The sequence below is a fragment of the Zingiber officinale genome, chromosome 3A (assembly GCF_018446385.1).
Source record: "Zingiber officinale cultivar Zhangliang chromosome 3A, Zo_v1.1, whole genome shotgun sequence".
Lineage (NCBI taxonomy): Eukaryota > Viridiplantae > Streptophyta > Magnoliopsida > Zingiberales > Zingiberaceae > Zingiber > Zingiber officinale.
In genome coordinates, this window is record NC_055990.1 from 163,880,273 (window position 1) to 163,898,173 (window position 17,901).

The 17,901-nt window shown below is 41.3% G+C and overlaps 1 protein-coding gene across 1 annotated transcript; it reads left to right on the plus strand.

The window, feature by feature from the left end:
- The first annotated feature begins 2,088 nt into the window (after window positions 1–2,088).
- On the plus strand, window positions 2,089–3,176 carry LOC122053322. Its single transcript, XM_042615326.1, has 2 exons — window positions 2,089–2,760; window positions 2,836–3,176. The coding sequence occupies exons 1-2, from the start codon at window positions 2,317–2,319 to the stop codon at window positions 2,896–2,898; spliced, it is 507 nt and encodes a 168-aa protein (XP_042471260.1). The 5' UTR covers window positions 2,089–2,316; the 3' UTR covers window positions 2,899–3,176.
- The last annotated feature ends 14,725 nt before the right edge of the window (window positions 3,177–17,901 follow it).

Sequence of the window (17,901 nt, forward strand, 5' to 3'; positions counted from 1 at the left end):
TCCTTGGTCTCCTCTAGCAACTCTTACGTCATTATGCCATAAACCTAACTGGTCTATTGCAATCCCGCTAACCAGCACGAGCAGTAATGGCAAGCGCAGGGTTCATATTTCTTTCAAGTTTATAACACCATGCAGAGGGATTGAGGGAGAGAGACGGTGAAAAGACGTGCATCCGAACCACAAATTATTTTTCAATTCTAATTTCAGCTTGGATGCTTGGAAAATTGTGTTTGAAAAAGGCGGTTGTCAGGTTAGTCAGAGGGATAATCTGGGAATTGATTTTGGTAAACTGCACCTTTTGGTAAATACAAAATCATGATGCGCCTTTTGATAAATATATTAAACCTAGTACACATTTTGGTAAATTACCGTATATTTTTTTTAAAAAAATCAAAAGATATTTTCCGTTCATTTGCTCATCTTTCCACATCCGATAAAAAGCGTATGAAGACTTCTAAAACTTCAAAAAATATATTTATACTGAAACATTACTATAACTAAGAGGTGGGATGGATTTTTTACAACAAGGTTCAAAATTCATGGGGCACATTATTCCTGAGTTAAATTTTTTTTATCTATATATATATATACACGAAAATATTATCGGTTGCATGTGATTTGGCTGACATGGCATGCCACATCAAAGAGAAAACGGTCTACAACGTTGATCGCTATTCTCTGTCGCACCTCCCGTCAGTCGTCGCTAATCTTCATTGGACATCGACGGATCACCCTCGGCCAGATCGCGACCGTATCACAGCCGGATGCCGGTCGAATCGAGGCCAGAATCTGGCCAGATGGTGGCCAAAATCCGACCGTTTCATGGCCAGAATCAACTGCGACGCTAGTGGAAGCAGCGCCGCTGATTCTGGCCGAGATCCTGTCGGAATCCGATCGTGACTGGATTCCCACCGATTCGCGATCAGAATCCGACCGTTTCGTAGTCAGAATCGGTCGCGACTCTAGTGGACGCAACACTGCTGATTCTGGCTGTGATCCGGTCAGATTCTGGCCGCGATCTAGCCTAAATCCAGTGGCGATCAGATTCCGAATGGATCACGACTGGATTGCGGCCAGAATTGCGCTGAAACCCCTAGGGTTCAGATTCCCCGTAGGGTGTAGTTTTGGTTTGGGTTGGCGGCCGTAGGCCACCGGTGGTGGGTGGGCGCCGACGTGGCGTCCAACGGAAGGCCGACGAGCAAGCAGCAATCTATGGTTTGGAGCTTGTGGCGAGTCAGCCAAGAAGACGAGAAGTAGCATTTTTTTTTATAAAAAACGTGGCATTTCCACGAGGGATGCACCGCACCAAACCGCATGTAAAGAACCATAGGCTAAATGTGCTATATATATACTACACAAAAATATTATCTTACGGCACGCATATGTGGGAAACGTTGTGATGGATCAATCCATTGATCGATCAAACGTGGCTGAATCAATCAAAGGATTGATTTAGTCCCGCCTGTCTGTTTTTAGCATGTGGTGGATCGATCCAACCGGGGTTGGATCGATCCGATGCCCTCGTCTTCTTGTGCGCGTCTCGTGATCGTGGAAGATTCCGGCTGCAATCCAGTCCCAACCGTGGCCGGAACCCTCTAGGTTCACCTTCTCCTCCGGTTATAGTAAAATTTGAGACAGGTGGTCGGAGGCCGCCGATGGTGGAAGGGCACGATGAACACAAGAAGATAAGGTAAGTGGACTGACACCGCACCAAATCGCACGGATCCGTGCTGCAGCTAATATTCCATAATACCAAGACTTTTAAAACTTAAAAAAAATATTTAAGTTGAAACATTACCATAAATAAGTAATATTTATGGTCAAATATTAATTATTTCAATAATATTAGTGTATCAAATTATAGCAAAAAATAATTATCTTCATATCAGACGTTTGTTTCTAAAAAAAAGGAGTTTTCCCAAGACTTTTAGGTCGGTTCGATAGATTTTATAATATTTGAATTATTGGGCTGATGAGGGGTATTTTGAGCAAATCGTGTAAGGAAGAAGCGTAATTTAAGAAATGTTAAAAGTAAGGAGTATTTATTTGTAAAAATAGTTTCAAAGTTAGGGCACGATAAAAAAGCTTACCATAATTCATTCTCCATCCATGATCCATTCCATTCCATTATTTCTTCCTTCACAATCTCTCAAGCATTCATAACCTTCCCTTCCTTGCTTCAACACCACAATCTCCTCCTCCTCCTCCTCCTCTCTCTCTCTCTCTCTCTCTCTCTCTCTCTCTCTCTCTCCTTCCCCTTCTTTCCTCGGAGAAATCTAAAAAAGCGACCTTTATAAAACCAAGAAAGCCAACAGCATGATCTCCCTTCCTTTCCTTTTCCTCTCCCTCCTCCTCCCCCTCCTGTCCCTTACCTTCCACTTCGCCGCCGGCGACAACGCCTACGATGTGCTCCGCTCACACGGCCTCCCCATCGGCCTCCTGCCCAAGGGCGTCAGCGACTTCTCCATCGACGCCGATGGCCTCTTCCAGGCCCGCCTCGACGCCCCCTGCACCGCCACCTTCGAGAGCGAAGTTCGCTACAATGCCAGCGTCGTCGGCACCATCTCCCACGGCCAGATCGCCTCCCTCTCCGGCATCTCCGCCCAGGATCTCTTCCTCTGGTTCCCTGTCCTCGCCATCCGCCTCGACGACAACACCTCCGGGATCATCCACTTCGATGTCGGCGTCGTCGACAAGCGATTCCCCCTCTCCCTCTTCGAGGACCCTCCCGATTGCACCCCCCTCTCGAATTCTGCCGAGGTCGTCTGCTCGCCCTAATTCACAACAACTCCGATTCCCCCAATTGCAACTCAAAATTCGTTTTTTATTGCGCAGAATCAATCTGACAACTCCCAATACGAAATCGATCGAGACGCTGCTAAAAAAGCTGCAATTTGAGAGAATCCGCTGTCTCTTCCATTCCAGAATGAAGAATGTTTCAATTTTGGCCGTGTAGCTACCGCAATCAGCTGCAGAAGTAATGGCAAGACGGATCGAAGCAGTGACAAAAAAAAAAAAAAATGCATCTTTAGGATCATATGATTATGTAATGCAGCAAGCGAGCTCCCTCCTCTGTTCTCCCTCGTTATTTGACTTATTGTGAGTATTTTTTTTCCAGTCCATGTTCTGTACATTGTGGGATCTTTAAGCATGCATATCGATTACTGTTATCAGAATCAATAATCGTATTTGGTTAGTACAATTGATTCATCGCCGTTTTCAAAGAAAGAAACTATCTTGGCGGTGAGTTTTTCGATGGATCGAATTGAGCAGAACAAATAGTAGAAATCGCAACTGATTTCAAGCATGGCGGTGTGTTCTTCTCGTTCATAGTATGCATAGCTGTTGCTTTACTGCTGCTCTGACAGGTGTGTCAGAGTGATAGCCTCCAAGTTGGACTACAAACTTAGTGCAGACACTGGCAAAAATAACTGGTAGTAGATGAATTATGATTATGAAGTATATTAAATATTCTGTTTTGATTTCAATAAATATTTCTATAGAAAACTTCAAATGCCTAAACAAGTTATACAAAGCTAATAAGAGAGATAAATATTCAGAATCCCTTGCATCTGTAGTAGTGTTTTATTTTTGACCTGTTTGAATTTGTGATTCACTTATTAAAAGTTTGGCGAGAAGAATTAGTTTCACCAAGTCGTGAAGAACCACAGGTTTATGTGCATCCATCGTATTAAAATTTTCAACCACTTCAGAAATCCAGTTCAATACAGCAACCACCCAGACAAATTAAATATTCATCTTCTTCATTGACTTGGGCATTTCGGATGAGCAAATCTACAAGAAAAGAGATCAGTCGTTAAGAACACATGCACATTGAAAGAGAACCACCAGCAGGCAAGTTGTTGCCAGCCATGGCATTTGCTGGAAGCTACCAAATGAAACTTTGAAGACTTGGTGTTTTTCAATATCGCGAGCCTTTAGAAATTAAGACATAAATTGTTGCATGCACAGACAAAGCCTCTACAGAGATAACATGGTGGCAGAATAGATAACCTTTCAGATTGTTTCAAACGAGGAACACAGTAGGAGGAGAGAAATATCATCTGTTGGTCCGAGTGAAGCAGATCAATCAAGCAGGCAGGTGAATCAGTGTCATAGAGGAGGTAAAAAAACAAGAGCTTTTCGAGGTATAATGTTGTGCTTGTGACATCTCATCAAATTGTTGTTTGCTAGTTCCAGCTTGCAGAAACTGCACGTGGAGTTCTGGCTTTGGCTATCATGCTGCTGAAGAACTTGACAGAAATTAGAGTTTGTAGCATTCCTCCAATAACTGGACTACATTCCATTACTCCACCACCTCCTAAAAATTTATTTTTCTTCTTGCATAATACTTTTTATCAAATATACAGATGCATGTCATACGTATCTTCTGTCATCTACAAGCATGTTCCTTTGAGTATCAGTAACAGAGCTGAATAGGGCAGAAAGGATGGCAATATCCAGACTAAGTATTGCAGAAGCCCCTGAGGTTATTACACAACCAATCTGAACCAGGGGAGCAGCTTCCGATCATCAGCATCAGCTTTTCAACAATTCTCTCAACTGATCTCTATCGACATATTTAACACCAGCAACTTCATCAGGCTGAAAAGAACTTGAAGTTGTGCTGAAACAGAGTGATCAAACTGTTTAATTTTAAATATCAAAATACTCTTCTTCTCCCTTCTTCCATATCTTGATTCATCGAAGAATATAATTCGAACTTACCTCTGCGTGCTTAATTTCTTTGCATGCAACGGAAGTTAGCAGTGGCACACCTACCAGAGCTTCATGCAAGAGATGGGAGTCTCCATCCCAATGGAAGACATTGGCACACCTACCTGCAATCTTTGTCATTTCATCAGTCTGATAATAATCCTTGCAATTTAGCTTAAAAATTTTATATTGACGCAATGACGTTTCACATCCTGGACGAACAACAAGAACAATCAGCAGAAGAGGGCGACTTCCTTGTGATCTACTCCTACGGCAAGTTCAGCAAATATGTAATTGCCTATTTGCCCTCAATTGTTTTTCTTCAGAATGTAAAGATTTCTATTTCTGAGATCGACTAGTATGGCTCTCGACATGAAACTGAAAAACGCTGGAGCCTAGAAGGAATTCTGTGAACGCAGGACAGCAAAAGAGATGTTGTTAATGGCGATGTCAAAGAGAGTTTGCCCTTTTAGTGTTGATGCAAGAAAGATCACAGAATGCAAACAATACTAAAACATGAATTTTGAAGTGTTATTCCATCATATTTCTTCTAATTTAGTTCCTCACATGAATGGAAACAAAGTCATATTTTTAAGGAACACTCGGAAACGTTTCTTCTTTACATAAATGACAAATTCTAAAAAGGATGATAAATAATTTTTATGCAACTATTTTAATGGCAAAAAATATATTTCAAAATCAGAAATTGGTGGTAGTTTGATATAGAAGAAATTATTGATATTAAATAATTGCTCAGGGGAATGAAATTGGAATATATACTAATTGTTGTTAAAATACAAGTCAACACTCTAAATAAACCCTAAACTTAAAAAAAAAACAAAAAACAAAAAATGTTGCACACCGCATAGTCGCACATAGGCACACACTTCGTGGTGTGCAGCATGACATTTGTGTCTATACATATACTGGAAGTGATTCGGATGCCCCGCTGCACTCAAGCACCCAGCGTGGGTGCACACAAGGAGCACCCAACAGAACACCTTTATATATAAATATTGGTATAGGAGCCTTAAGATCTTTCAAACCATGAATGACTTCTATAGACTTTCAGATAATAGACTTTTTAGATCTAGCTTCACAATTTTCAACTAGAAAAATCATTACTTCCAATCAACACACCATAATTGTTATAATATATCGTGAAAATATGCGCATTGTTTACACGATAAGGATGCACACCTAAATACTATCACAAATTTTTAGGTGCACATTGGGTGTGTAGGGTAAGGTGTTTAGGATATGTGAGCGACCATAGGCGACATCCAATGTGGGCACATAACGTAGTCAAAACCTAAATTTTTTTAATCTCTCTCTTATTTGCATACAATAACTCTCTTCTCTATCATTTGATTGTATACAACAATCACTGTGGTGCTAGTTTTTAAAAAACAACATTACCTGGGTGTTGGCTTTTAAAAACTAGCACCAAGATGTTGTTGGTATTTAAAAACCAACACCTAGGACTACCTTAATACTGGAAAACTAGTACAAAGGTGGTACTGTCACCACTAAACCAACACCAAAGTGGTGCTGGTAGCACCTTAGTGCTTGTTTTTGTTGAAGTAATCGATGTGATCCTAGGTTTTGATGTTTGGATAAAGATTTAAGTTAGGTTTGTTGTTGTATTTGATATGTGCTTGTGAGTGCGCAGGATGCAGGTACAACAAAGGCAACGTAAGTCCAAGTGTGGCTTGGCAAGGTTGAAACCTCGGAGCGAGGAACTATTGGCAAAGGATGAAATCCCGGAGGTAAGGAGCCTCTTGGCAATGGAAGACCCGATAACAAGGACAAGACTGACAGATACTCTTGAAGGCAAAGCATGAAGGATGGGGAAGCATCTGAGGGACGCAAGGCTGATGGAGGAGACTAGAAGGCAAGGTCAAGGTTGTGCTGGCGAGTATGAGTGCATAAGAAAATGTACTTTGATAAACCCCAGGTTTAGGGTTTATCAGTCGACTGGTGTAAATACCAGTCAATTGGTGGTTGGACTGGGAGGGAATAGAATGATTATGTTCTCTCAACCAAAGTGAACCAGTGGACTGGTCCTGACACCAGTTGACTAGAATCGAGCAGTTAGATTGTAATGGTTGAATTCCACAAAGGGTCAGACAACTGGTGATGTGACCAGTTGACTGGTAACGACAGGAACAACTTTGTTGTTCTCCTCGAGCTTTATTTATTAGAGCTTGGGATGGCTGACCTTGGTGATGAAATAGGCTTAGTTAAAGTCTATTAGAAGTCTCCCAAATGCTCTAGAAATCCAAGGTGTGTTCAAGTGTTCTTGAGCAAGATTGTGGTGAGATTTCTCCACCCACAAGGAGATTGTGCTAGTTGGAGGTTTTTTGAAAATTTATCCACCGAAAGATTATAGGGATCGTCCACCTTACGGAAATATCATTGAGTAGGAGAAAGTTATCTTCGAATCACGTTACATGAATGTGTGAGGTTTGGTGTTCTTTCTTGTCTATTAGGGTTTAGCTTTCGTACTGATATTTGTTTATATTTACGCTACGCTAACAAATACATAGGAGTGACAATTTGGGTGGATGGTCTATTCACTCCTCTCTAGTCGATGTCAAAGGTCCCAACAATTGATATCATAGCAAGGAGTGCTTTTGAAGGACCAATCGTCGGAAGGATCAAGTGCTAGAGGAAAAAGATGCAGTTGGAAGGACCACTATGATGGAATATCCGAATCCCACCTCCATACGATTGAGATGATTTTGAGTATTGGAGGAAGTTGTTGGAGACATAGTTTCAAATGGATTGGAACCATTGGACCACGTTTAAAGTTCCTTTCGAAGTTCCAACGAACAAGAAGAGAAAGCATCTTCGACCTCGGTATTGGGCCAAGGAGCAAAGGAAGCAATCAAAAATGGATAAAGAGGTAACTGGAATTGTGTTAAATTTATTACCTCCTAATATTGTGTCACGTGTAGATGAGTACAAGTGTGCTTATGAGCTATGGAGTAGAGTAATTGCTCTTCATGAAAACCCTACACAAGAATGAAAAGTAGAGGAGCCCAAGGAAAAGGGCTCATTGATCCAAGAAAAGGAGAAGGACTAATCGGATGTGGAGACGAGATTAACATCCGAAGAAGAGGAAGAAGTGGAACTGTCCACATCTTCAAGTGAGGAAGAAGAGTCCAAGACAAGTGAGGAAGAAGTCGTGAAAGTTTAACCCTCAACCTCAACTACTGAGAAGAGAAGGAAATTACACATCAAGTGCTTTGAATGTGGTGAGGTGGGATACTACAAGAGTAGGCACCCATTGCTCAAGAATATAAAGGAGGTAAATCCTAAACCCGTTAAAGTTGCTTTAAGAACTAATGTGGGTTGTAGGGATGGAGTCAAGGAGAAGAAGTGCATAGTGTGCTTCAGGTGTAGTGAGCATGATCACTACCACACGAAGTGCCTAAGGAGAGGAGAGATTAAGAAGTTGGCGTACCTAAAGAAATGGGAGAAGAAGATAGACTCATGTCAAGGAGAAGCTTCAAGGGTAAGGAAGGTATACCCTAGTTTAAATTTGAATTCAAATTTAAATTTTTTCATGCATGGTAGGAATAGTTTTTATTTACCCATGTAAAATCATGGTTTTAGATATATTGATAGGAATATGGTTAATGTAGATGATAACCCTAAGAAATCATTTTCAAATGATAGACCTAGCAAGAAAAACTCACCTTGCCTAAGGAGAGAAAGGTGGTTGAAAACCTAGGCATTAAGCCTAAGAAAGAGAGATATATGACTAGGAATGATAGGTCTAGGAATGTCCAAGGTGGATATATTAATTCTAGGGTTAGAACCCTATAATTGAAAAATTAAACCTTGAAGGCAAGCCTTGAGGAAATGGAGAAAGTCTTAGATAGGTTCATTATTGGACCTAGAGGACTTGATATGTGTCTGGATGGTCAAAGACCTAAAAATAATAAATTGGATCCTCCAAGGCCAAAAAGGAGGCCAAGTGCTAGGGTGACACATGATATTGGTAAGAAAGAAGTGACCAAGGGTAAGGAAGAGTCATCCAAGACTAATGGAAAGAAATATGCAAGGGTTGCATATGATTATGACAAGGATGAGGTGCCCAAGGTAAAGTAGAAAAAAAAGAAATTTTCTAAGGTATACCATGTGGGTATAACTATAGTAGATGAGCCACCTAGGAAAGTAATTAAGGTTAAGAGCTTTAGGAGAGCTCAAAGAGCCTTTTAGAGACCCATGCTCAATAAATCTCAAGTGAACCGTGTTAGGATCCTTCGTACGGAGGCTAGAGAGGGGGGGTGTGAATAGCCGACCCCAAATCGTCGTTTCTTTCTACAAAACGTGTTAGCGCAGCGGAAAATACAAAGAAACGAAATAGAAGAGAACCAAACCTTAACACAAGGATGTAACGAGGTTCGGAGATTAGGGCTCCTACTCCTCGGCGTGTCCGTAAGGTGGACGAGTCCAGTCAATCCGTCGGTGGATGAGCCCCCGGAGAACCGGCTAATACAATATACTCCTTGTGGGTGGAGAAACCTCGCCACAAACGTTTGCAACAGCAAACAAAGAGTACAAGAACAGTAAGAAAAGCAATACAATATGAATACAATAACACTCTACCAATTGCTTGCTTTCTTGTCGACTGGAGGTGAAGCAGCAACTTCACAACCCAAACGCAGCAGCTGGTCGACGACTGGAAGCTCACGCGAAGCTTCGGAGGCGAGCTCAATCAAAGCTCAGTTGAAGCAAAAGCTTCAGCAGCAGAAGAACAGAAGTTCTAGAAGAAAAGAAGAAGTTACAGTGCAGCAGCAGCCCTCGACCCTTTATACATGCGAAGAAGACAGCGAAGAAACTAGCCGTTGCAACGCAACGGCTAGGACGTGGACCGTCAGAGCCTCCTGATCGGTCGTGGGGACCGATCGGTCGTCGGTCCCCGGACCGATCGAAGGCTTCACTGAGAGTTGCCAACGTCTGTCGTTCCCTGATCGGTCCGGACCGATCCACTTCCTCGATCGGTCCCGGGACCGATCAGCATGTATGTCCCGTCCTTTTCTCCCGAACTTCTTGCTTGGTTCGATCGGTCGGCAAGACCGATACAAACGTGTCGGGATCGGTCCGCAGACCGATCCGAGCTTAGTTTTGCCCAAACCAAGTCTCAAGTCTCCCAAACCAACATCCGGTCAACCTTGACTGTTGGTACATCATGCTTAGCATCCGGTCACTCCCTTGACCTGCTAAGACTCTTCACCAAGTGTCCGGTCAATCCTTTGACCCACTTGGACTTTTCTCTTCGTGTCAAGTATCCGGTCACCCTCGACCTACTGGACTTCTCAACACCGGCTGTCCGATCATCCTTGATCCATCTGGATTTTCCCTTGCCCGGCTTCACTCACCAGGACTTTCACCTAGCTTCACTCACTAGGGTTTTCACACTGCCTAACATCCCAGTTAGGACTTTCTCACTGCCTGGCTTCACTCACCAGGGTTTTCACACTGCCTAACATCCCAGTTAGGACTTTCTCACTGCCTGGCTTCACTCACCAGGACTTTCCAACTGCCTAACATCCCAGTTAGGACTTTCTCACTGCCTGGCTTCACTCACCAAGACTTTCCACACTGCCTAACATCCCAGTTAGGACTTTCTCACTGCCTGGCTTCACTCACAAGGACTTTCCACACTGCCTAACATCCCAGTTAGGACTTTCCCCGTGCCAAGTCTCCATACTTGGACTTTCCGCGTGCCAAGCTACCTGCTTGGACTTTTCGCGAATCAGGTCAACCTTGACCTAAGGTTGCACCAACAATCTCCCAAACACCTATTCTTGTCAAACATCAAGAATACAACTCTCTTCTCGTCAAACATCGACATGCAACTCAACTAGGTCAACCTTGACCTAAGGTTGCACCGACAATCTTCCCAAGTCAAACATCAAAATACAACTCGAGTCAAGTCACCTCGAGTCGGGTCAACCAGGTCAACCTTGACCTAAGGTTGCACAAGCAATCTCCCCCTTTTTGATGTTTGACAAAACCCATAATCAAGTTAGGTTAACCCGATAACCTAACTTAGGTTTTCCAACCATCTTCCAATGTCCAATGTTCTTTCCTTGAACATTCTCCCCTTAGGTTAACCCGATAACCTAACTTGGGTTCTCCAATAATTCTCCCCCTTTTTGACACACATCAAAAAGAAAAAGGAGAGTATCAAGGTCAAGAGTTTCTTCCTAATGAAAGTCTCATACCTTTCATTGAAACTCTTAATTTCCCCCTTGATACTAAACTCAACAATCAACTTAGTGATAATCCCATATCACTAATCCTCAAAAGTCTTAAGGAGTAAAAACTCCCCCTAAAAATCAACTCCCCCTTGACAATTAGGTAAAACTCCCCCTAAAGGTCAACTCCCCCTTGACCATTGCACCAACAATGTCTTTGTGAGTTCCAAACCTTTAGAAATCCACAGAACCCAACTTCTAGCTGAACTTTCAGACAACAGACTGAAATCAGGCAAGTTGGCACGCCCTGATCGGTCCCCAGACTGATCAGAGTCCATCTGGACCGGTCCAGTGACCGATCCACACCTCACTGATCGCACTGGATCTCACTGGATCGGTCTGCAGACCGATCCATGCTTCCCTGGATCGGTCCGCAGACCAATCAAGGCTCTAAACACAGATTTCTGATTTTCCTCTTCCGAAATTCAGAAACCCTTTAAAAATTCCAGAAAATTTCAAAAATTATAAAATTTTGAGGATACATTCCTCATAACATATACTATCATGGAAAAATAATTTTCTATGAAAATAACTTCTATTTTTCAATCTTGATACAAAGTTCAAAAACTTTGAAATAGTTCAAGTTTAACTCAACTTTGTATCACAATGTTCAATGATGAATGCAATCACTAAGATGGCTTCATCAAGGTTTTCCAAATCAATTTCAAAATGATTTTAATCCTTTTAATTTAGGACCATAATCTTAGGGCTAAATGTACATGACTTGTACACAAGCTTTCCCTATGATCCTCCATTTCTTGAATTAGGCTCATCTAGGTACAAGAACTATGCACCTTGATCCTAATTCATGATCCTAATATCTCACACACATCTAAAGTGTATCAAACACATCCATGGCAATTTTGATGTGAGATATGGGTTTAGGTATCTTAGACTAAGGTCTCATGCATTTTCAAAACACAAATTTGATCTCAATATCAAGATGTGTTTTTCATCCTTAAATCAATTCAATTGATTATTAATGCAAGAGATGATGACATGGCATAAAATGGTATCATAAATGAAAACATGTGCCAATGTCATGATGTCATGCCATAAAGTTTGAAACTTAAATAAGCATGACATAAAAACTAGCCTAAGCATTATCATGACATTTCAAATGATAATGAAACTAAACATGATGTCATGACATGTGGGGGCAAACAATCATGGCAAGATTTAGCATAAATAAATATACCTATATTACCTATCTAAGTATCCTTAACCACTTGGCTAACTTCAAATTTAATCCTAGATTGCCCCAAAATGCCAAAATCCTAATTTTGACACTTCTTGAACTCTAGATTAATTCATGCCACTTAAAGATCAAATTTATCCTCAAAACTTGGCATGTTTCATTTTTCCTCGAGAGTTCTCTAGATTTTCCCAAATTGTGCCAATTGATATTAAAAATGAAATTTCCAATCTTTAGGCACATTTAACTCTTCAAAGGAGTAAATGATAATTCCATTTCATTTTCAAAAGTTCTCAAAACCTTGAAAATGCTCCTTGAGTGTCAATTTCCTCAAAGTTGGGTTAACTACCCTTCTAATCGGAGTTGACACTCTCTAACCCATTTATGAGGTAGAGAAGATGCTCCTAGGAACTCAATACCTATTAGAGCTCATTGGGTTCACTAAATATTCACTAGGGATAACTTCCCTAGCAACCCTCCTAATGACCCTCTTAGGCTTTAAAGCCTTGGTCATTTGGGACTCATCAAGATCAACTCTAGGGGTGACTCCCCTTGTGACCTTGGTGGTGGTCTTCCTAGCCCTAGGTTTTGTTCCATAATCGAATGGAACATTATGGTAAGTGGGCTTGACCACTTGGGACTTAGGTTTGTGACTCAAACCTTTCTTGTCCTTGGACTTAGGTTTTCGACCCTTAAACCCTAAATTTGACCTCTCCAAATTTTTAAGGGTCTTCTCTAAGATGTCAAGTCTTGACCTCAAGACTTGATTCTCCTTCTCTAATACCTCAAGTTTTAATTGGTCATTTTTCCTTGAGATATTCCTTGGCATATGTCTAGTTCTTTTGGGGTTCCTACCTAAGTTCTCCTTAACCTTAGATGAGTTAATCCTAGGGTTGGCATTCCTAGTGTTATCTTTATCTAGGCTAACATGCTTGGCACCTAAACACATGTATTGATTTCTATGATTATCATGCTTATCATTCTTGACAATTGCAATAAGACTACTAGCATGTATCTTATTAAAAGTGCAAGAATGAACCTTAGCGGATACCTTAGGGTTTGCCTTTGCTCCCCCTTTACACGTGCTTGGTCTTTTGTCCTTGTGAGATTACCTCCCCCTTGGACATTGACTCCTATAGTGTCCTCGTTGCTTGCATTGGAAGCACACCACGTGCTCCTTGCCCTTGCGTTTTGGGACTCCGACTTCCTTGATCTTTGGCGCCGGTGGAGTCTTCTTAGTCTTCTTTGGACATTTACTCTTGTAATGTCCAAATTCCCTACACTCAAAACACATTATATGCAATTTACTTGAAATCACAGTGTTTGAGTTACCTAGGGTTGTGGATGTAGATGAGCTTTCTTCTTCATCCCTTCCGGAGGTAGATGCCTCTTCTTGCTCCGATCTTGAACAAGAGCTCTCCTCCTCTTCTTCCTTGGATGTTGAGTAGCCCTCAACTCCCAATTCGCTCCCTCCATGATGTGAGCTACTTGGCTCACTAGGCTCCTCTTCATGGCTTGAAGTGGAGCTCTCCTCATGGTACTTAGCCAAGTTATCCCACAACTCCTTGGCATTGTTGTATTTACCTATCTTACACAAAACATTAGTAGGTAATGAAAATTCAATTGTTTTAGTTACCTCATTGTTGATCGTGGATTGGTGGACTTGTTCCTTCGTCCACTTGTTCTTCTCTAAAGGTTCTCCTTCTTTATCCATTGGAGGAGTAAACCCTTCTTGTACACAAAACCAGTTCCACATATTAGTCCTAAGAAAATACATCATCCTTACTTTCCAATATGCGAAGTTGTCGTTGTAGAAGGGTGGAATGGTGATGTCTTCTCCGAATTGATCCATCTCTAGCTTGTGCTCCCACGGGTGTGAATCCGTTGAAGAGCGGCCTCGCTCTGATACCACTTGTTAGGATCCTTCGTACGGAGGCTAGAGAGGGGGGGTGTGAATAGCCGACCCCAAATCGTCGTTTCTTTCTACAAAACGTGTTAGCGCAGCGGAAAATACAAAGAAACGAAAGAGAAGAGAACCAAACCTTAACATAAGGATGTAACGAGGTTCGGAGATTAGGGCTCCTACTCCTCGGCGTGTCCGTAAGGTGGACGAGTCCAGTCAATCCGTCGGTGAATGAGCCCCCGGAGAACCGGCTAATACAATATACTCCTTGTGGGTGGAGAAACCTCGCCACAAACGTTTGCAACAGCAAACAAAGAGTACAAGAACAGTAAGAAAAGCAATACAATATGAATACAATAACACTCTACCAATTGCTTGCTTTCTTGTCGACTGGAGGTGAAGCAGCAACTTCACAACCCAAACGCAGCAGCTGGTCGACGACTGGAAGCTCACGCGAAGCTTCGGAGGCGAGCTCAATCAAAGCTCAGTTGAAGCAAAAGCTTCAGCAGCAGAAGAACAGAAGTTCTAGAAGAAAAGAAGAAGTTACAGCAGCAGCCCGACCCTTTATACCGCGAAGAAGACAATGAAGAAACTAGCTGCTACGCAGGGACGTGGACCGATTAGGTGAAGCTTGATCGGTTCCTTGCTTGATCGGTCGTGGGGACCGATCAGGGCCGATCGGTCCCGCACCGATCGAAGGCTTCACGCAGAGTTGCCCAACTCTCGTGGAATCTGATCGGTCCCGGACCGATCCACCCTGATCGGTCCCGGGACCGATCAGTTTACGCCGATCGGTCCCGCACCGATCAAGAAGCCCACATTTTGTTATCCGATTGGTCACCGCACCGATCGATACACAACGATCGCCGATCGGTCTGCAGACCGATCCAGAGCTTGGTTTTTGCCCAAACCAAGTCCCAAGTCTCCCAAACCAACATCCGGTCAACCTTGACCTGTTGGTACATCATGCTTAGCATCCGGTCACTCCCTTGACCTGCTAAGACTCCTCACCAAGTGTCCGGCCAATCCCTTTGACCCACTTGGACTTTTCTCTTCGTGTCAAGTATCCGGTCACTCCCTTGACCTACTTGACCTTCTCAACACCAGATGTCCGATCATCCTTGATCCATCTAGATTTTCCCTTGCCCGGCTTCACTCACCAGGACTTTCACCTAGCTTCACTCACTAGGGTTTTCACACTGCCTAACATCCCAGTTAGGACTTTCTCACTGCCTGGCTTCACTCACCAGGGTTTTCACACTGCCTAACATCCCAGTTAGGACTTTCTCACTGTCTGGCTTCACTCACCAGGACTTTCCAACTGCCTAACATCCCAGTTAGGACTTTCTCACTGCCTGGCTTCACTCACCAGGACTTTCCACACTGCCTAACATCCCAGTTAGGACTTTTCCCGTGCCAAGTCTCCATACTTGGACTTTCCGCGTGCCAAGCTACCTGCTTGGACTTTTCGCGAATCAGGTCAACCTTGACCTAAGGTTGCACCTACAATCTCCCAAACACCTATTCTTGTCAAACATCAAGAATACAACTCTCTTCTCGTCAAACATCGACATGCAACTCAACTAGGTCAACCTTGACCTAAGGTTGCACCGACAATCTTCCCAAGTCAAACATCAAAATACAACTCGAGTCAAGTCACCTCGAGTCGGGTCAACGAGGTCAACCTTGACCTAAGGTTGCACCAACAAACCGTGCTTGGGATTATAGACGGATCATCAAATGTGCCAAAGAATTTAGAGATGAAATTGAATCTCAAATCCAAGGAATTGACACAATTGAGTTAAATTTTATGCATGAAAATATGAATTGGGTTCATATTGTATGAAAATTAGTTTTTGATGTATAGATGTCATATAAAATTAATGTTAGGGATGCATTATAATTTGGTATGAGCAGATACATCAAGAGGAAGCTAAAATTAGGACTTTAGGTTAAGGTTCAATTGAACCATTTTACTAGTTTTGGATTTTATGTCAATCTTGGGATCTGAGATATGTACATTTTTAAATATATTTTTTTTCCAAATAGACACTAGTAAAATATACCTCTCCATAAAATTTAGGGATTTTGAAAATCAACACAAGGTGGGGCTGACTTTTACAAATCAGTACCAAGATGCATGGTGCTTGCTCTGATTTTTACAAAGATAGTATTAGTTTGTCAAAATCAATACCCTAAACTTTAAACTTTAAACTTTAAATCATAAACCCTAAAATCAACACCTAACACCACCTTGGTGCTAGTTTGTAAAAACCAACATTATATTTGTAAAAAATCGGCACCACCTTTTGTGCTGGTTTCTATAAACCATCACCATATTGGTACTGGTTTTCTAGCATCAAGGTGATATTGAGTGCTGATTTTTAAAAACAAGCAAAACCTTGGTACTATTTTTTTAAAAAAATTAAGCACTATAGTGATTATTGCATGCAATCAAATGAGAGAGAATTTTATTTTAATTTAAGAGAAAAGAGAAAAAAAATTGTTACATGCAAATGAGAGAGTGAATTAAAAAATTAGATTTTAACCGCGTCAGATGACTCACGTCAGATATCGCTCACAATTATTCGCATAAAGGAGTGCATGATAACATTCTTTTGTGTATGTGTGTATGAAAAATGATATGTTGGGCACCCAGTGTGAGTGCCCAACTTAGACAACTCAGTGTTTCGAGCGCCCTGCGTATTATCTCATGCACTCAATCGCCCAAGCTGGGTGGCCAGTATATCACACCTATATATATATATATATTTTTTTTGTGTAGTTTCCTTTTTTTTTTAAGCTCGTTATTATGTCATTTAGAGTTTTATTTTTAGGGGTCAAGTTACAATATTAAGGAAAAAAATTTAAATAGAAAAATTTTTAGGTTCGCACAGGGTGTATGTTGCGTAAAGTCCGCGACATATCAAACCTCTATTATATAAGAGAGGATTTTTACCTTGGACGACACACGTAGACGACGCTCTTGGGGTGGGGGGGCGCTAAGCTCGTCACCCACGCTTGGCCGTCTCACACACACAGAAGTTTTTCATCGACCACAATGATAAATTAAAAAGTGCTCGTCATTGTCCATCTAAATCAGTCAGCGAATTTGTCATTCTACTAAAGACAGATTAACATTTGGAGTTATGATTCAAACCTTAGATATATGATTTACAGATTGGAGTAAGAGTGTCAAAAATGAATCTAACCTGTCAACTCGAATCGTCCTAAAAAATATCAAAATAAGATTGAGAATTTTCGAATTCGAGTTGAGGTCTTTTTAGTTGCGTTAGGATCGAATTGGATTTGGTTTGACCCAGTTCATCCAAATTTAGAATTTATAAGTTTTTTTTGTTAAATTAAATTTTATTTTAAAAATTAAAATATTTTATTTACGCAATAACATAGGTTAGTATGATACTAAATTAAATTTTATTTTAAAAATTAAAATATTTTATTTACATAATAATATTATAGGTTAGTGTGATACTGATAAAGTATTAAGATTAAAGATTAAAGTGAAAATTTGAAAAATAATAAAAACACAATCAAATTGGTCGGATTAATCAAATTGGCCGTATAATCTGATTTCGGATATAAGTTTTTCAAATTGTGTTCGATTCGAATTCGGATTGAATTTTTTTTTATAATATTCTTATTTCGATTTAATCTGATTCCATTTGATCTGAATTAACACTCTGTCTCTCTCTTAAGTTGCAGCAGGTAGACGCTGACCCTGGGGCTATAGTGTAATAAAAGGGAGTCAGACTTCTACAGATTGATCCCAAACTAGAATGCATTTATAAGAA